This window comes from Melanostigma gelatinosum (genome assembly GCF_949748355.1).
Source record: "Melanostigma gelatinosum genome assembly, chromosome: 1".
In the NCBI taxonomy this organism is placed as follows: Eukaryota; Metazoa; Chordata; class Actinopteri; order Perciformes; family Zoarcidae; genus Melanostigma; species Melanostigma gelatinosum.
In genome coordinates this window covers 31073983-31094958 of record NC_136634.1, presented here as the reverse complement: position 1 = coordinate 31094958, position 20976 = coordinate 31073983, and the positions used below count along the sequence as shown (strand labels likewise).

General features: G+C 42.3%; 2 protein-coding genes across 2 annotated transcripts in view; one reads left to right on the top strand and one right to left on the bottom strand.

Moving 5' to 3' along the window:
• Positions 1-7445: 7445 nt before the first annotated feature.
• LOC306777125 (uncharacterized protein) lies at positions 7446-13076 on the bottom strand. The gene is made up of 3 exons (XM_079268110.1): positions 12853-13076; positions 10764-11401; positions 7446-8423 (listed from the first exon to the last, which is right to left on the bottom strand). Exons 2-3 carry the CDS (start codon positions 11325-11327, stop codon positions 7836-7838), a joined length of 1152 nt encoding a protein of 383 aa, XP_079124236.1. The 5' UTR covers positions 11328-11401; positions 12853-13076; the 3' UTR covers positions 7446-7835.
• Positions 13077-18225: 5149 nt separating this feature from the next.
• The window catches only part of chka (choline kinase alpha), a 47212-nt gene continuing 44461 nt past the window's right edge, over positions 18226-20976 (top strand). Inside the window, exons 1-2 of the mRNA XM_079277270.1 lie at positions 18226-18662; positions 19285-19393. Coding sequence (XP_079133396.1) covers positions 18427-18662; positions 19285-19393 — 345 coding nt within the window. The 5' untranslated portion in view covers positions 18226-18426. The remainder of the gene's footprint in view (positions 18663-19284; positions 19394-20976) is intronic.

Sequence of the window (20976 nt, the reverse complement as noted above, 5' to 3'; positions counted from 1 at the left end):
ATACCTGAACTTGTGTATCCACCGATACTGATCCGATACCAGTATGTTAAAAACAAAAAAGGTCATAATTCCCTCTGTAATATCTATTTTATATTGCTGTGAAAACATCTCCTTCAAACAATTGGATTTATTCAAGTTTCTCACCAAAGACTACATTTTACAAAATTGAATTTGAACACATCATGAAGTTATCATTTTTTTCAACAAATACAAATTTTTACTCAATTGAATCATAATGTAACTCTGCTGATTTGTTGTTCACAATGTAGCATCATCAGGGTGCACGAGTGTTTAACAACAGGTGTGTCGTCCTAGTTTGCCTATCAGGCAGGATATACAGATCAGTATATCAGATCAGATACGAATGGCACATGTTTTTTATTGTTTCTGTTTTGCATAAATAAATATATGATATGATAAAGTGATATCAGATCGGTGCATAGTACACAATCCAGAATTTTAGGATGTATCAGAGGCATTATCGATACTGATATTGGTATCGGAACAAGTCTAGTAAAACAGGAATGAAAATAACTTCTGTGATGGGAAAATATGTCAGTCTACTGTTTTAGGGTTAAGGAATGTGAGTTTTAGAAGAGCAGGCACTAAAACTTGTGTTTTCTAAATGATTCTCGTAAATTTCGGATCCAGGGGTCTTGTTGTTATGTTATCTTGGTATCTGTTTTCCTGTGCATTATTTGTCTTCAAAGCATGACCCTCTTCAGGTATTTATGATGGGTGACGATTCACAGGTTTATTCCGTCTCTGCAATACTGTGACTTAACTCTTTAACCCGTTCACGGGGACATCAAAGGAAGCATCTGATGTCTCCATAAATATTGTGGGACAAACTGATAACAAAGGGATTCGTAAACCGGCCATAAAGTCTTCAGGGTATCGTAAAAGACAGGACACTGTGCTTCAAAGGAAAACATCTGCCTTGACATCTTTTATTATACCAGCATGCTGGCTGGGTATAAAGGTCCAGGCATTTGAATGTGTCATCAGAGCACCTTTCACAGATGACGGCGATGTGTCTGTGAGACTGTGTTCTCTTTGCTTGCAAGCAAATAAATTGACTATTACAACTTTGATCGTTCATCCAGACTTTGTTTCATTGGACATTGATTTGTTAACACTTTAACACTCTTCTCCCGACAATTCACAGAAATATTCCACAACAATTTGGTGTTGTCGGCAGGATTCGCTGACTGTCTATCAGAGCTCCAGAGGGACTGACCGGAGGAGAAGGCCTCTCCAGGAATCCACAAACTGAAGTTTCCTGTCTCATACCTCATTAGCCGAGAGAGAGAGAATCGGCAGACCCGAGGGAGTTTCTGATTGACAGCACGCGAATCCAACGAAAAAGAATTAATTTCTACAAACGGGTAAGAAAGTTAAAATTCCAATTGTAAAAGTAATGGTAAAATTATACTAAGGTCATATGATTTAACAGACACAGATGAATGGTCAAGTAGTCATTTTGTTTTTATTATTTGGGTAACAATTGTTTTTGACGTTCGTGGTTTCGTTTTACATGTGGTTCATTTGAACTCCTTTTTTTCATTTTCTGGCATCTCACTATTTGCACGCTTTTACGTAGAAGACAGGATTGTGTTATACGGTGATAGTAGACACAGATCGCTTGACTACAATTGGTTTGTTGTAAGAATCGTGATAAATAACTAACGTGAACTTCAAATAACATTTGAAATAAGAATCGTGGTTTTCCACAACATAACGTGAATTTCAAATAAAGTTTGAAATAAGAATCGTGGTTTTCCACAACATAACGTGAATTTCAAACGAGGTTTTTTGCAAAAAGTTTTCCTTCGAGAGAATAAACATACGCTGTATGGTGACGACTGTACTGTAAAGGTAACGTTAACGTGTCCACGCCTGAAAGATGGGTGGAAAAAAATAGTAAAAGCGCAGCGCCCTCGGGCCCAATAATTGATATGATGCAACAGAAATATGGAAACTGGTGTTTAGAATGCCTCACGTGCTGGTTAAAGGAGTTTGGTTTTCCTGTAAACGGCTGATTGAGCGCCGCGAAGCTCAAAATGTTAAGAGGGGATTTAGAAGGTAAATTGAAATGGTTAAATGTACAAAGAAAGACCGAGTCAAAGACTTAGAAATAAAAGTGAAACATTTGGGAATGATAAAAGTCATAGAATGAGTCTGAGCAGCCCGATGCCAAGGTCTTACCTTCGATAATAAATTAATGTGGGACAAGGACAATCACACTGCCAAATAATTGGAAGAATGAACAAAATTGGGATTCCCTGAAAGAGGCAGTTTTAGCCTACGATTAAAATTTGATTAACTCAAAACGTGCTTGGAGCAGAGAAAAAGGTGAAGCAGATACAAATAAGTTGATGTCCAAAAGGAAACGAAAATAGGTGAAACTGTTTAAAATAGACAGAGAGGCATATGAGCAGAGAGAGAGAGGAATGCAGGGGTGACACACACACACACACACACGCACACACACACACACACACACACACACACAGACACCATGCTCGCTTGCAGCAGCTGAGAGAGGGGTCACACACACACACACACACACACACACACACACACACGCACACACACAGAGGCACGCACACACAGAAACACAGAGATCTAAGCATTGTATCTCTACATGAGACAACGTTGTCTAACATTTACTGCTGAACTTTCGGCAGCTGTTTTGTTTTGTTTGTTTTGTTGATTTTTAGTCCTTGGTCCTGGTCTGGGGATTCCGCTTCCTGCTGTATGCTCCCCAGCCACAAACAACTTGAACGACACCCACCACTCAACACGTCGAGGATGAAGAAGACGAACGAGACTCGTCAAAATCTACAGGTACCATGTCAATGCTACAGAAAATATCTGCAGCATTCAAACCTGCAGTGAGTGCATACGACAATGGTGAAAACTGGCCGTATAAACATGCGGTGACAGCCCTGACTGAACTTTGTAAGAAGGCTTTCTGCCATCCATAAGCCTGGAGAACATCACACAAGAGAGTTGTGTGACATGCAGCATGCTGAACATGAGGATCAGTTCAACAACGGACAACAGAGAAGTTTCGTCAGCACAGATGCAAGCATGCCCAGCTGATAATGTATCAGGGCATGAGAGGAAGCTGAAAGAGACTTTGAGACTTTGACACACACCAACTGAAGACTTTGTGTGCCATACATGTGGCAGCTTGAACATTGAGGAACAGATGCTCACACTCCATGAACAAGGAGTGGTGGGAGGGCTCGACAATCAGCCATCAAAGGGGGGTGCAGCAGGGACCGGAGTGAGACCAGAGCTGGACCAACGACGCGCACACAAATACAACACAGAGGGTGAGTTAACTTCAGATTCTTTAGATGACAAACGTGTACATTTAATACACACATTAGGAACTAGACAAACACCACTCACACCCACATATGTATTCGAATGAGATTGAAGGATTTAGAAAGTCACAGCAAGTCACGTTAACTGTTAAGAAAAGAAAAAAAAAAGAAAAAGAAAATGTTTAGACTGTCACATGCAGGCTGATTCACTTCACTGCACAGCACATGGGTTACGTGAACGAGATGCAAGGTTAGAGGAAGTATGATTTAGAGAAGTGGAAATGATATAATGGTATAATAAGAATTTGTTGGACAAAAAAGTACTGCTGCTGTCTGTTTCTCTGTGTCCCACACAATCTGAGTTTGTAAAGGGGGAGGATTCCACATGTTTCCACATGTTTCCACATGGTACAAGCCCAGGACTGGTGTGAAGGACATGTCTGACTGGCAGCAAGTCAGACTCAATTCACTGACTTCAGCAATATAGAGGATCCTGGTAATGTACAGTAACAAAGGTGACTTACGCAAATCAATTTTATCAGTAAAAAGAGTCATTCAACTTATGTTTGATAAAACACACACACACATCTGTCAACATGACTGAGCTGTCTCAAATGAGAGGCTATTGAAAGTATTACACCTGTTTTTGAGTTTTTATTGAAGGCTGTATAATAATGGAGTGTGATGATTCACCAGTGTGCACACTAAAATTTACCGGTAAAGAAAATTCATGATCTGAGGGAATCAATTGAGTGACGATTTGGCGAACATTTGTAAGCAGGTTTGGTGCAGCCGCGAGCACCTCAAATTTCTAACCCACACACCATTATGTCACTCATCCCTCCAGACTTATTTCGTCGTCGACTTGGCCAATGCATATTTTATTTTATTTGATTTGATTTTTTTTATTTTTCCTGTACCTGTGCACAAGGACAGTCAATTTTTATTTTGCTTTCTCATAAAGGAAGAGTCTCTACCTGGACCCAGGTGTCCTTAGGGTTATTCAGAAAGGTTAGATTAGATTAGGACAACTTTATTAATCCCCAGTGGGGAAAGACTTTTGCCACCCAAAAGCCCTGGTGTATTTAACAAAGCCTTGTGAAACAATCTGGCTGATTTACACTTACCAAATGGTTCAGCCTTTTTACAATATGTTGATGATATCATGATTTGCAGGCCAAAGAAGAAGCATGTAAATTAGAATAATTTAGACTTACAGTTGTCCTATTTAGGTTTTGGCTCAAGCCTAACCGTCCACATTGCAATTTGCTCTGGATAAAGTTTCATATCTGGGACATGTGATCACAGCAGAGGACAAAAACCCTCCCTCCCAAAATATTACAGGCAATTCAAACTGTGCCTAAACTATAAACTAAGAAACGAATGATGAGCTTCTTAGGAATGACGTCATATTATAGAAAGTGGATCCCAAACTAGTCAGAAAGAGAGGTACTCCTCTCTTCCATGATTCATGGTAATATCTTTATGCGCAAGACGAACTGACCCAGACTGATTACTTGACTGCTGTTTTTAATGACATAGAGGACGCATTACTATCAGCTCCGACACTTGGACTATCTGAACTTGACACACTGTTCATACGATACGTTGACCTGAGAGACGGTTACATTAGTTTAGACTTAGGAACAGGGGGGCAGTCAAAGGCCTGGTTACTTTACTAGGTTAGACCTCACAGCACCAGGACTTCTGTCTGCATGCTGTTGCACGTGATATTGCGACATGTTTCCTTATGCTGTTTTTTACAGATTAGAGCAAATGAATACAATAGATTTGCCTAACACTACTTTGAAACGATGTACTACCCTTAATCCTAACACTCTTTTTCCTCCTCCAGCAGATGGAAGGCTGATTAACTATCTAGTTTCTCTTCAACAGGTCTGCATACAGAGACCTGACCTCACCGACACTCCCACTAACGCTTTTGATCCCATTTCAACAGGAAATGCTGAAGCTGATGTTGTGAAGGCGAATATTTTTGTTTTTGTTTTAGGTTCGGTGTGTCTACGGAAATATTTCTCACTTATGATATTCGATTGTTATAAAATTATGTATGGCTTAGCTTAGATAGATTGCTATGTGGTCTCTTCCATTATTCCGCTAAATTAGGTTGCAGCAGAGCTTATCGTACTCATTGAAGCCTGCAAACTCGCAGAGGGTATCACTGTGACTATTCACACTGGCTCCAGATATGATTTTGGCGCATTATGGAAACAGACAGTTTTCTAAAATCTGACGGTAACCCTTGTTTGCCTAAACATTATTTCTCTCACTACGCTGAGTTGACTCATGGGTTAGACCATGTGTCAAAAGGGGGGATGTTAAATGTTAAGCATTAAATGAAACACTTAAGACCAAGTTAGCTAAATGTTGTGCTGACACACACAGGTCTGCCTTGGACAAAAGCTTTGGTTTTCCTCCCCATGTGGGCACGGAAGCACCGAGAGCACCATTTCCCTCAAACCGCCTTATGCGAACATTTAAAATGTAAACATATTGTGCACAATTGTCGTTTGCTCTATCTAACATAAGACAACAGGTAGCAGCTGCCCTCCAGAGACCAGCTGAAGGACCTCTCCATAGCCTGGTGATTTCGAGGTGGTGAAAGACTTCAGAAGGGGGTCCATTCCAGGTCCTCCTCGTCACTCAGACGGCTGTCAAAGTAGCTGAGAGGGCTACCTGGGTTCATGCGTCACATTGCAAAAAGGTTCCAGACCCAGGAGAAGCTTCAGGTGAGCGAGCATCTACACCAAGTGTCAGCCAACCGGCACCACCGAGGGACGAGAGACGGACGATGGTGCCATCGACAGATGAGATGCAGTGATTCACGGACGGGATCACGACGGGCAGTTAGCCGACAGACACGTGCGTGTTCTGTGTTATGTCTACAACTCGACGTGGATGCCACGCAAGAAAGACGGCTGGAAGAGCCCCTCTCGACACGTGTTTATGCCAACAAACACAAGAAAAGGACAACGGTCAGGCTTCCAAAGGACGACAAACTTTTCATGATAACTATATTCACATTATTGCTCGTTTTGTTTTCATTTTATTTCTGTATAATTCAATCTGTCTGTGCGGACCAAAGAGAGTGGCGGGATAACAGTGTCTCTGACAGTTTTGTGGAAACCTCACGGTGTCAACACAAGCAAAACTGCTCACACAAAGCAGTTGCTCGGGTGAAATCCATACAAACTGGTGGCTGTTGCACTCAAGACAGTTTTTGATTTCTATCTTTTTATTCTTTTGTGTTAATTGAATTATATTGCCTGCTACATTCATGGGATCTTTCATCTCACAAGAACAGTTTTTCTTCAGTTCTCTCAAGTGATGTATTTTCAAATCATACTTGTGGGTAATACTTCTGTTGTTACTGAAATGTCCTTATAACATATTTTTACCATATTGTGTGATTACTATGTAATCAAAGAGTGGAATGTGATGGGAAAATATGTCAGTCTACTGTTTTAGGGTTAAGGAATGTGAGTTTTAGAAGAGCAGGCACTAAAACTTGTGTTTTCTAAATGATTCTCGTAAATTTCGGATCCAGGGGTCTTGTTGTTATGTTATCTTGGTATCTGTTTTCCTGTGCATTATTTGTCTTCAAAGCATGACCCTCTTCAGGTATTTATGATGGGTGACGATTCACAGGTTTATTCCGTCTCTGCAATACTGTGACTTAACTCTTTAACCCGTTCACGGGGACATCAAAGGAAGCATCTGATGTCTCCATAAATATTGTGGGACAAACTGATAACAAAGGGATTCGTAAACCGGCCATAAAGTCTTCAGGGTATCGTAAAAGACAGGACACTGTGCTTCAAAGGAAAACATCTGCCTTGACATCTTTTATTATACCAGCATGCTGGCTGGGTATAAAGGTCCAGGCATTTGAATGTGTCATCAGAGCACCTTTCACAGATGACGGCGATGTGTCTGTGAGACTGTGTTCTCTTTGCTTGCAAGCAAATAAATTGACTATTACAACTTTGATCGTTCATCCAGACTTTGTTTCATTGGACATTGATTTGTTAACACTTTAACACTCTTCTCCCGACAATTCACAGAAATATTCCACAACAATTCACATACATTTTATTTTTCCTCGCGCTCCATCATTGTTTGAAAGGCAATCTCCACAACTCCAGGTAGACCAGCGTAAAGAGCTCTAGTGGGAATGTATCCAAGCCAGCGCAACACAGAGCAATCAGCATATAGCACCTTTGCTTTGCGGAGAAAATCTAAATGCAACAGCTGCAGACACGCTGTGCATCAATGTCTTCTTGGCAGCAGCTTCCTCTTTAAGAATTAGAAAAGAAAAGAAAAAACTTGCAGTCCTTTGATTTCACTTGAAGGCGCTTTTTTTGTCCCCCTGACAACATGCTCAGTTTATCTAAATGGGGACAAACTTTGTTGTGCAAAAGCAGTACATCGCTAAGGACCACCGATGGAATGATCTTCATTTCACGTCTCAGTCGTCTACCACAGCCAGCTGTCTAGATGCTGGACGCAGTAACAGGACTGTTCCAGGATGGCAGACAGCTCCCCGTAGCCGTCCTCTCGCCACGTGGGAAGCAGCCGCTCATTGTTGAGGGCCTGAAGCTTGGGCGTCCCCTCCCGGAGGACGCAGTACAGGCAAGGCCACCGGCTCTGGATCCTCAGCCTGGTCCTCCGGTCCAGCGTGATGCCACGGACGATCTTCTTGGCACGGAGCTCGCGCAGGGCGGGGAGCCTCAGACAGGAGAAGACCAGGCCTCGGCTGGGCGACACATCCAGGAACTCCAGGGATTGAGACTCCAGGGTGTATGAGATGCCCAGGTTCCTGAGCGGCACCAGGATCTGTAAAGTCAGGGACTTCAGGTTGGGTAGGGATTTGGTGAGGGTCTGCAGCGTTGTGGGGGTCACCCCTTTAAAGACCCAGAAGTATTTGAGCTCAAGGACCCGGAGCTGCTGGAACTGGGTGAGCAGCGACACAGACTCGTCCGACCAGTCGAAGTGCAACCGCATCTTGGAGACGCGCGGGCAGCTGTGGGTGAGTTTGGTCAGCAGCTCCTGAAAACTGGTCACCTGTAAAAATCAAATCAAAGCGGTGAACCATTGTCTGTGTAATCAGAGACATGTTGCTATGGAAGAGGACACATTACAACAGTGGTGGTTACCAATTTCTGTCTCCCAAGCCCAGCTTTGGAAGACAAAAAAAATGTAAATTATTTTAAAAAAAAAACGTTTTTATCTACCAGTAGCAATACTAGCATGCTTTTTTCTCACATATTTCTCTATAGTTTAAAGTTTGCACGAATAAAAAAAGTTGCCCAGACTGACTTTGATTGATGAGAATCAGCATTTTCCCCCAATAATCTGTCCATGTTGGAGCTAAATTTCATCTTGCCCTCTGAAGAAATCTTGACAGCCTTGCTAGCATCACGGCACTGTGAATCACATCCATAGCCTTCGTTTGCACACACATTTGGACCCATAGCAGAAAATCACTGGTGAAACTATTGACAGTAACGATGGCTGTAGTCCAGCGGTTAGTTGCACAGTAAATCTGCTGTGATAGAGGTCTGTAAATCGCACATGTGTTGCCGTGGTTATGCAGCACGCTCAATCTGAATTTTGCTTTCTATACACTACACAGGAGACTTGTGCAGCAGTGGATTGAACATTGATTGATTGAACATCGACTAGGGTTGTAACGTTACACTGCAGTATCAAAATTGATGGTTATCATGCTGTGTACATTTGTTTATCTACGGTATTGGAAATAAATAGATAGATAGATAAAAGCCTCTATTCAGACCAAAATAAACATTAAATCATTTAACTCCACTAACATCACAACTGTTTAACATCACTACAAGAAAGAAATGACTATCCAAAATCTATAAAATAATCTCTGCATCCGACCGAACAATATCCCTTCCTTCAAAAAAATGGGAACAAGACCTACAAATCATCCACAGTGCCGACTTTTGGACTCAAATCTGTAAAAACATCTTCTCCACATTAACAAACACAAACATGCAACTCATTCCATACTACATTGTTCATAGAGCACACTACTCAGGGAAAATAATGTTTAAAATGGGATTCACATACTCTGAAATGTGTCCGCCCTGCCCTCAAAACACCACAGACACCTACCTACATGCAAGCCACATGGGACTGCACACCAATTTCACAATTCTGGCAGAACATCACCGACAACCTCTCTCTCCATTTGGGCTGTCACATTCCACTCTCCCCTCCCCTCTGCTTACTTGGAGACACATCCAACATTAACCTAAACAACCCATCCCGTAGAATACTCTCCATAGCTCCAATCATCGCCAAGAACACCATCCTCATGAACTGGAAATCAAGACACAACATCAGCACTACAAATCAAAACAGTTATCAATGTAAAAAATGATCTGCCTCATTAAATCAACAAACTGCTGACTTCATTTGGAATCCATTTGGCAATACCCTTAACTCTTACCGATGATATTATTATTACTTTTTAACACTATTACTTATAATAATTATTATTATTACTATTATCATGCCATTATCATTATCATAATTAATTACCATTATTGCTATTTATTTCTCTTATCTTTTATGTGTTATTTATGTATGTTTACAATTACTTTTATTTATTTATTTTTCTACAGTCATTGCACAACCGCACGCGTACACACACGACAAACCCAATCAATCTCATCACACAACTCCCCACCCAACCCCTGGTCCTCCTGTGTGGTGGCTTGTTGTGGTGCTGGCATATTTGGCACATAAATTCATAATTACTTCTACTTGAATTATTATTATGCATTTCTTACAATAGGATGTCGTTTTTTGATTTTACATTTTTTTCGAATGCATATGTGTGTATATGTATGTGTATGTATATATACAATGTATAGGGATATTGTGTACATGTACAGTATATTTATGTGTAGATTGTAATATATCCCATATTATTACCTAACCTCAATGTACATAATAAATTGACTCGCATGCACACACCTCACTTTTGAGTAGCTGGAATATTTTGCATTTTTGCCTTGATAATGACTCTAAATGATTAACTGGATTACAACATTTGCTGTTGATAATTTTTTGTTGAAGAACAATTTTGTTTCAGCATTACATAACATTGCTTTTATTATGTCCACCCTCTGTGTATATGCAGTATGTTGCAAGTAGGAGGATCAGATAAAAATACAAAGAGGGGCTGCAATGAAGAGGAATAAATGTGCAAATTCTCATTGCCCCCATTGGTATCAGGCCTCATCATTTTGTCACACAGGACGTGACAAGCCAATCATTACAGAAGAAAATTACAACATATTTGTGCATCAAGCAATGCCATTTGTCACTTTTTGCAATCAGGACGTGTGGACATCTGTAAAAACTAGTTACCTGGTCCATCTTTGTAATGCTGTCCTGCTGCGAACTGGAGCTGGAGTGGACCCTGAGGTCCAGCGGCTCCAGCAGAGTAAACGTCCAGTTCAGGTCCAGGTGGCTGAGGTCTCTGCAGTGGACGTTCTCCAGCAGGCGACTCAGCAGCTCGCACCACTTGTTGCAGCGATCTCCGAGGTCAAAGCTGGCCTTCAGCGTGAGCAGGCTGGCCCGCCGCGAGATGAGGTGATGGGTGTAATGGTGGACCCAGGCCTTCCACCTCTCGAACTCGCGGTTGGAAACCAGCAGCCCCTCCTGGCCCAGGTGGAAGACGCCGCGGCGGGAGTAGTCCGCCACCCGCCACAGCTTCCACGAGCGGACAAGGCGGCTCCAGCTCGAGCAAACCAGGGCGCAGCTGCATTTGTCCACCTCGTTCAGGAAGGACAGTACGTGCAGCTGGCACTCCACCGGCAGGAAGTTGAAAGGGAAGTGGTCGTCCGCTGCTTTCCGCCGGCTGCTCACGGGGACCAGAGGTCTCTTCCGCGGCGACATGATGAGAGATGATGAAATGATATTGGTGGTCATTGGTGGAGGTCAGAATCTCCACCGGGTGGTCTTACGGTCTGGCTTTGCCATAGATATCTCTGGCCTTGGGAATTCTATAGAGATAAAGAAAGGAAACAGACAAGAAAAGAATGTAAGATGTTGATTCTCTTGTGGGAAATAACTAATACATATCTGGTTCATTAGGTGGTCTGTGTGCAATAGAATGCGGTTCAGTTTGAACTGGTAACGTTGTATATGTAATTATACCATATCATGTGATGTATCACCTTAAAAGTAATGTGTGCAAACACGGTTGGGTGAAAGTTTTAGTTGTAACTCAATAATAATAACAACTTGATATTTGCAAAGTTGACCAACGAACCAGTTTCGACAACCAATTGATGTAAAGTTAGTACTTCGACAGTTTCCCCGTTGAAACTCTGTATAAAATGACACTTTCGTGAAGTGACTCCTCGGTTTGTAACATGAGTCAGGTTATCTCTTCTCCTTTTGCTGACAGTTACCTTTTGGGGTCTCTCCTGAATAACGGGACCGTTCTTAGACTTACGGTGGCGTTATGGGACTGTTTAGACCAGGGGTCTCAAATTAATTTTCACTCCGGGCCACATCAGCATCACGGTCGGCCTCAAAGGGCCGGTTGTAAATGTAAGACTGTGTAAATGTAACTACTCCTAACATATTGGTAAATAACTGTCTCTGCATTTGATTATTGTTTATTCAAGTGTAAAAATATTGTACATGCAGTTATATAAATGTAAAAATATATTTAAGCACATTTCTGTGATTGTAACTTAAATCATTTTAATTTAGGGTTAAGAAACCCACATTACTCTATCAAAGATCAAACTATTAAAGAAAATATCAAAGACAAATATCAAGCAAGTTATTACAATAACTTTGTTCAAAGCTTAAAATCCTTTCAAGGGTGCGTTTGCACAATCCCACGTGAAGTATTTCATGTGTTTTTAAAGCCACGTTTAAAGTAGTCTTCAATGTACTCTCAATACATTTCAAATGTACAGTAACCAGCCAAAGAGCTGCTTCTCTGTTTAAGTATCTCATCATTATGACTTTCTATCTCATAATTTCGACTATGGGGATATTATTATTATCAAGTCTAACTTAAAAAAAAAAAAGAAATACATTCTTTTTTTTTTTTTTTGCTGGCGGATTCGCGGGCCACGTAAAATGACGTGGCGGACCGGATTCGGTCCGCGGGCCGGGAGTTTGAGACCCCTGGTTTAGACCGTTATCGAGACAGAAGTCGTGTTGTTGTTTATTTGATTTGATATGGACATCACAGTTGCATTATAATTGGAACATACATTTATGCACAGGGACCAGATGCACTGTGTTCAGTGTTTGTAGCGAAACGCTAATTTACAACACCTGTCCACAGGAGGCTTTAAAACCAAAAGTGAAAATAGAAAGAAGAAAAAAAAAAGAAAGAAAATACATCCACAAAGTACAAGTGTGTTTACAGGGGTAGCCATGATTTAATACCTCTATTAGAAACATTAAAATTGTGTTGCATTTTCTTTACCTTCTGGCCAAGCGGCTCCCTCCCGTCCCCAGTTTAAAAAAGCTAATCTGCTAGAAGCTAACGTTAGCAGACAGGAGACAAAGGAGTTTAACATTTAACCTGAAAACACAGAGTTGTTGCATTTTTTCGAAATTGCGTTGTATCTGAATGTACAAGGAACTATAAAGCAACTTATAGAAATCCAGAAGTTTAAAAAGCAAGAAAAGGACAGTATTCAGGATGTCGAACAGTTTAGATCTGTTGTTGTTTTTATTGTGGCTCGCTGTGATGGCGTCATCAACGTGCGTCGGGCTGCTTGTTTTGTACCACGGCGTTGCGCCTTCGAGGGCGGGCGGAGGTAATGTTTGAAAGTGTTGAGAATAACAATTGTTCTTGATTCGATGCCAATAGTAATATTTTTGCGAATCCATGAAAACACAAACCCCAAAGAAACGAAGACAGTGTTTGTACGAGTTGTTTGAAGAGCTCAATCGGATTTAAGAGGGTGTGAGCGCCCTCTGTCGGTGGCTCATAACACAATGTTGCGACTTTTCCGTTTGATATATCCCAAAGGGAGAATTGGTTTTCACAGTGTGAAATGTAAATAGGGCCAATCTATGTTATGGAGGCTCCAGAACATAGATTGGCCCTATTTACATACAACAACGTACAACCTACATACATTACACATTACAATGTAGCCGTCACTCTGATGAACACTTACATCAACCGTTTAACACCAGCATTCACTGTTGCCGATATCGATTATAATCATCTTCAATCAACATATCATCCGTCATTGTTAATATATCCTACACACTGTACAGCATATAGACATCTTTACGTGTACATACTCCTCCAGTCCACGTACATCCACACAGTATTGTTTGTTTATTTACACTATTTGTATCATAAGAACAGTTGACTGGTATTGACGTTTTATTTATTATTTCATTGTTGGTCATTGGTGCTTTTTGAAAATATATTTTATCATATTAATATGAATGTAAATAGGGCCAATCTATGTTCTGGAGGCTCCATAACATAGATTGGCCCTATTTACATACAACAACGTACAACCTACATACATTACACATTACAATGTCACGATGGAGCCACAGCTACGGTTATTTGAAATATAATTATGTCAGTCCTGACAATTCTTTACCTTTATTTTTTCAGTGTTGTCCAGTTTTCTGTCAAAGTACAAGAGCGAATGAGTCAAATTCCTTGTATGGGCACACGAACTTGGCAAATTAATCAGATTTTGAAATACATTTGTACATATAATATAGTGTGTTATTGTGCGGCAGAGGTCACAACTCAAGCGTTATAATTCAAATGATTTACTGTTGTTATTTTCTATATGCAAATTACATGTTTTTGAAGCGTGTCTTTTTTAAATTGTGATTTATTTATCACCAGTAGATGGCATTCTAAGTATGCAGAAAAAGAAAGAAAGCTGAAAGTTGTGGGCTCGGTGATAAAGGTTGACTGACTTCAAGTACCATCCTCTTGATGACGCAGAACGTCTCCTATACAGGTCTGCCTGTGGGCTCGGTTTAAAGGAACCAATAAAACGTCCAGTCCACCCATATGTCCCGTCATGCACAGAAAATACCTGCCGCCCTGACTCCTGCGAAGGGACTGATCTATCAGTTGCGGGCCGTGCATTTTATACCTGAGCCTTCAGTGCTGTCCTGCAGCTGTCCTGCAGCTGAAACAAAGGCCAACAAACCAAACAATACGTTTGAATAATACCAGTGCATTTGGAAAATACAGAAGCTTAAATTGTGGGAAATATAATGTTTTCGGTGGACTGCCCTCACGTAGGAGACAACGGGCTTTGTGACCTCTCAACCCGGAACAAAAAAAACAAAAACAAAATCAGCTGAGGCGCCACACGTCTGGGAGGCTACCTAAACTAGCTTAACAAACAATAATATAGCATGACGGTATGCTTCGTAATTAACGGACAATGTATATAGTCCAAATCTATATAATTAACACAATGACAACAACAAACTCACAAGAACCAGTCACATATATTCATATGACAACAAAGCACGACAAATCAATCCAGCAGACCTGTAGTGGAACACGCATTCTGCTACACACTCAAGGGCCATTCAGATATTAGATGTAAAAAAACAAATGCAGTTGACTTACCAAATGCTGTTCACTTAAAGACAAACTCCATCCTCCTTTCTTTGTTGACAAAGAGTTTAATCGTTAAATCCCAACTCACAAATCCGTTTCTCCTCCTCCTTCAGCCATTGAGTGTTAAAAAAACAAAGCTACGTAAAAAAATAAATAATCTACACCAAGCAAAATGCAAAAAAACTCCATTATAATTTCTTCCACATATTTCAATTTGAACTCTTAATACTCTGACTAATGCTGCGTTCACACCAACGCGTCGCGAATTCGCGTCCATCGCGACGCGCCATCGCAGATTCGCAAATTTTTCATGGGCGCAACCCACATACTGTGCTGCTCATCTCAGAAATGTATGTTCCTTATGCTGCGTTCACACCGGTCGCGTTGATTTTTTGACGCGCGTCGAGATTACATACAAAGTCTATGCACAGACGCGATGAGACTGGCGCCCCGCGATTTTGCGATGGCGCGGCGCGTTGGACGCGTTATTGCAGTGCGGTGGACGCGGTGGACGCGGTGGACGCGGCAAAATCACCAACGCGCGAGTTGAAATTTTTCAACTTCTGCGACATAATCGCGTGACGCTGTGGCGCGATAGCCTATCAGCGTTGAGTTGCTCCCCCTGTCATCACTGGCTTCCTGCCGTTGTTGAATCAGGAAATAAATCCTGTAGCCGTCTGTGTTCACCCAGAGCTCTACGATACCTCATATCAATAGAGACCGGACCAAACTATGTGTATACATGTGTGTGTGTAAACCATACGGTACAAACAATGAATAGACGCTGCCGTATTTACGTCTACGTCAGGGATTCCCAAAGTGGGGTGCGCGCACCCCTGGGGGTGCGCGAGCTGCCTCTAGGGGGTGCGCGAGAGGAAAAGTGTAATGGCGGTCTGATGGTGTAATAATATTAAATATAAAAAAAAAAATGTAATTTTAATTTAAAAACTGTCAGGTGGGACATCTGAAGCTATCAGTCGTAAAAGAGGAGAGGGACAGAGAGAGAGAGAGGAATCGGAGGCGAGGGGAACGGAGAGGTGCGTTGGGGAGAGACCGGGAGAAGAAATCGAGCCAGAGTCAGAGGAAGATGAGACGGAGGAGACCGAAAAGGAGGAAGGGATAGCACAGACAAATCGTGAGCACATCGGCCCATCGCGGAGTCAAGGTGAAAAAAGAGGAAACGAGAGTGAGCATCAGACTGGGAAAACAAGAGGAAATATGATGAAAAGTATCTGTGTCTGGGCTTCACTTGGATTGGCAACGCAGATTCCCCAAAGCCACAGTGCATGGTGTGCAGTGAGGTTCTGGCTAACAGTCTGAAGCTCTTATTTACGTCGCCACCTGAACACCAAGCATGCCAGTGCAAGTCAAAAGCCCCTTACATTGTTTATATCCAAATTGGAGGAGTTACAAAACAGCCAAAAACAACTGGAGTCTCATTCATGTGTTGGGTCTATAAATGACGCACTACGGGCTTCATATCTGGTTACAGAATAGCGAGAAAGGGGCTACCGCACACAATCGCCGAAGACGTGAGCTTGCCAGCTGCCAGAGAGATGGTGGAATGTATGATTGGAGAGAAAGAAGCAAAAACGTTGGACATGATCCCGGTGTCCAACAACACTGTGTCGCGCCGCATCGATGCTTTGTCCGAAGACATCCTGGCTGCATTAGTCGCTCATTAATTGTAAATTAAATGTGATAATCTGCCTCTGAGCCTGTGCGTGTGTGCTCGCATCCGTATTGCTCTTTAAAAGTGACGCCTTGTGTAACTGAAAGTTATTGAAACTTTGTTGCAGTGTTTCAGGGCGTTTTCACACCTTCAGTTCGTTTGCTTTGTTCCGATTCAGGGATTAATATGATACAATGTTGCAGTTGCTCCTTTGTTCGGTTTGTGTTCACACTGCAACATTTAACAGCGGACTAAATCTTGTAAACAAATGCCACGCGCGAGCAAACTGTTCTCTCATTGGTCCGATTCTTATGCGGCTATAAAGGCTTAAAAGGCTCTGTTGCTTCTTTTTTAAAATTTATATTAAGGGGGGGGGGTTGCGCGAACCCGGTCGGGATGTAGAAGGGGGTGCGCGGCCTAAAAAGTTTGGGAACCGCTGGTCTACGTGACGTTATTGAGTGCTGGTGGAGCTGCTACGATGTTAGCATAGCCTAGCACCGATCCATCAGAGCTCCATTGAGAAGACAAGTAGCCTACAAATCGGCATCATTACGTAGTTATTTCGGAGTCCCTTTTTGTCGGAGAAGACAAGTACAAATCGGCATCATTATGTAGTTATTTCGGAGTCCCTTTTTGTCGGTTTATTGCCGTTGAATCACAGCCAAATCAGTTTATTTTGTGTTCCTACAGCTGTAGTAAACAGCGACCGGTGGCTTGCTAGACAGTGAATACAGCTCGATACAATCCACGGAGCTCCTCTGAACAATATTATGAACCAGACATGACGTCGTTTGGCATTCCGATGTTTGAGGGACTTCCACAACACGTACAAAGCAGCAATTGTCCTTATTCCTTTCACGGTTGACAGCGGAAAGAAATGGCGGCCAGGTGAATGGCTTCCAGGACGATAAACCACGCCCCCTCTCCGGCGCTACGAGATTTTGCGGCATTTGGTGTGAACACGACCGGCGGCGCGTTGGACGCGATTTTGCAGTGCGTCAAAAAATCAACGCGACCGGTGTGAACGCAGCATTACAAATGGGGCACCGTTTAAAAGGTAACTAAACAGGGTTTCCAATGGTATAACATTCATTGCCAAGAAGCATTGTTACAACAGAGAAATAATCTACCAAACACTAATTTCCGAACTTTTTGTTCGATGTTTATATATATTAAATTATCAGAAAAAAATACCTTCGTTCACCAAAGAGTTTACCATACATTTCGACAGTTTACCACTTTTATTGGTGTTTATAAGTTTGAGAGTCTTGATAAATTGTTTAAATCTAATGAAATTGGGGCTAACTTTGAAACTGTATGTCTCTACTAATATGTTCCAACATTAGAATTCGTCTGTAATCGTCTCTGTTGGATAGCCCCTGGAGGCATCTTTGGGTTTGTTTTGGTCCTGAGGGTCTGTGTCCGAGCCGACCAATGAGGGGATCGGAAGTTTCATGTGACCCCTGCCGCCCCGCCCAGTCTACTTCCCTTGTAAAGCGGCGCGTCCTTCATAGTTAAATCATACCTTTTCCAGTAAGCGGTGACTCCTACAGCCTGTCCACGTAACCTCTCAACGACGCCAGAGACACTTCGCATTCTACCAACGAAAAAAGAAAGAAAAGAAGAAATTCATTCACAGAGACAAAAGACATTTGTGGCCGACTCGACTGCGACACAAGCCAGTGGCTACACATCCGTTTACTCGTTCAGTGGGGTGTTCAACTCAGAATATTTGCGCTTCATTTCTTCTTTTAAGAACCAAAATGAAAACCAAATTTATCAACGGGGTTTCCTCCTCCCCCTCCATGTCGCTGGGTATCCTGGTGACCGAGAACGCGCTGCAGGTCCAGCCCGACACCGAGGAGGACTGCAAGGAGCTGGTCCGCCTCGACCAGCCCGACCTGGACACCCAGCGCAAGGCTTATCTGTGGTGCAGAGAGTTCCTCCACGGAGCATGGAAAAGCCTGGCCAAGGACGAGTTCCATATCACCATCATAAGGTAAGCCACGCTCACTTGCTTGCGGGGTGGAAGTAGGCCCCGATTGGTCGAAGCTAGTGTGATAAGGCTGCTGTTATACATCTAGTCTCGTGATGTAAACCGTTGAAGGGCAAACTCGCCCTAAATAAGGATGACGTATGTTATTTCAACAGTAGGCCTGTAGTTTTCTATATGAATCTGATACATACATCTCATCTTTTACGAACCTCCCCTTTTAAAATGGTGCTTTGGGACATTGAGGGGCCAATAACTGTGGCATTTTAAAACTATTATCATTAATGATTTTTTTAAACTTAAGCCGCTATTTTAGTTGTTTCAAAATAGGTTTGTTTTAAAATCAAAATCTCTTCAACTTTGTCCAAAAACTGCTGTTTTAATTCTTATGAAATGATCTATTGTGGCATGACATCTGGCCTCAAACCTAGGACAACTATTTATGTAAGGGATTACAGGCATTAGTTGAATGAGGTAATGTAAGACTGTAATGCATCCTATTCTATTATTGTTATTATTATTATTATTATGTTGCCTATCATGAGCTCAGAGACCACGATACAGTGAGTTTTCTTTTTGAAGCCGTATCTACATGTAACAATGTCCCACCGTCTTGTCTGTCCCCCAGGGGCGGTCTGAGCAACAAGCTCTTCCTGTGCAGCCTCCCCGACAGCCTGGACACTGTTGGGGATGAGCCCAGGAGCGTCCTGCTGCGCCTCTATGGGGCCATCCTGCAGGTGGGAGCCACATCTCTTATCACTTGTTTAAACGCTGTTGTTTTACTGCAGAAAAAGAGAGCAACAAGTAAGCCAGACTCTTCACGAGGATGTGTTGCCGTGTCGTAAAAACTACTTTCCCTCAGAAGTTTGTAGATATTAGTCTAATTGTTAAAGTTGAACTGCTTTATTTAATGAAGTTAAGTGCTGCTACAGACCATTTCACAGTTGTAAAAATGTGTCTCAGTTTCTTTCCTGACATAGGCCGACAGGAAGTAAACATGGACACGGGCTATTTGCCGAGCAATGCAATTGCATTGAAACAGTCCACACGGCACACACACAAACAGCAGAAAAGTAAGAACTGCACACTCTGGGTTTTTTTTTTTTTTACTTCCTGTAGAAATGTTTGACTTTTATCACAGAGAGGACTCAAGTAACTGGGGTCAACGGTCAATAAGAGCTGATAGTCACAGAAACAAACAAGATAAAACATACAACTGTGTGATGCGTCTCCCCCAGAGCTTGTTGAGTGTGTGGGTGTCTGCAGCTGATATGCTTATGTGTGTAAGTGTGTGTGCGCGTGTTAGCCATTGTTGTACATGATGATGTACCCCCATGGCTGTACATGCATGTGTTCTTTGCCGTAGGCTTCCCAAAGGAGCGTGCCCTCCTGGGTACTCTTGTTCCCAGGTGAACCCACCAAAAAACACGGTACAGTATGAGATCCCTGAAATCTCAGCCTAATACAAAGACGTAACACACACTGACTCATGCAGCACAACACCCGCCTGGGGAAGACACAGTATGCAGGGAGCAACCCGAGCGCCGAAAACCCCTCTCCTGTCTGTCTCCTTTCTTCTTTAAAAATCCCTGCCTCGTAACTCCCATTTATCAAGAAGTCAGCTGAATTTTATTTAAGGGTGACTCGGCACATTTTTTGCAACCCGCGACGAATAAAAACAGTGTCGAGAAAAGTCAAGTGTGTGCGCAGTTTCACAAAAGCGGCTAGATAATGTATCTCTTCGCACCTCGGTGGTGTTAACACAGAGAGGTACAGGTGATGTGGCTGGACTGTCCAGAGTTCATGATCCAGGTATTAAGTGTAACAGAGCTACAAAGATAGGCCGCTTGAGTCAGCATCACCTGCCACGGCGTACTGATTTCATATTGAGCAACAGGAAATCAAGAGCTTCCGAGCAAAACAGCACATACTAATATTCTGCACGCTGTTGGCTTCATCCTGCCGCGATACATTAAAAAAATAAAGACGAAACAAAAGACGCAGCGATATGGTCCTGTCCTGCTGCTCCCTCAGCCTTACAATTTGCCCAGTGATCCTGCATTAGGTATTAACTAAAGACCATGTAATAAAAGCCAACGGCAGCTTTTTATTGCCGGGGACGTCTGAGAGAGAGCTATAGTGCTGTGTCCATCACCAAGGTAACTGTAGCCGTCTCCATCAGGACAGTAGCGCGTCTCAGGAATTAGTCCTGTTAAATCAAAAAAGCTAATATGATTCAGGCGCTTTATGTCACCGTCAGAGTGCACCGCAACTAATGATTAAACAAAGCCTAATTGCACTGGAAGCGACGTTTCTCAGC

Coding starts and splice junctions, on each gene's coding strand:
- LOC306777125 (XM_079268110.1), bottom strand. CDS start 11,327: ATGACCACCAATATCATTTCATCATCTCTCATCATGTCGCCGCGGAAG. Junction 8,424..10,763: donor GCATTACAAAGATGGACCAG/GTAACTAGTTTT, acceptor TGATTTTTACAG/GTGACCAGTTTTCAGGAGCT.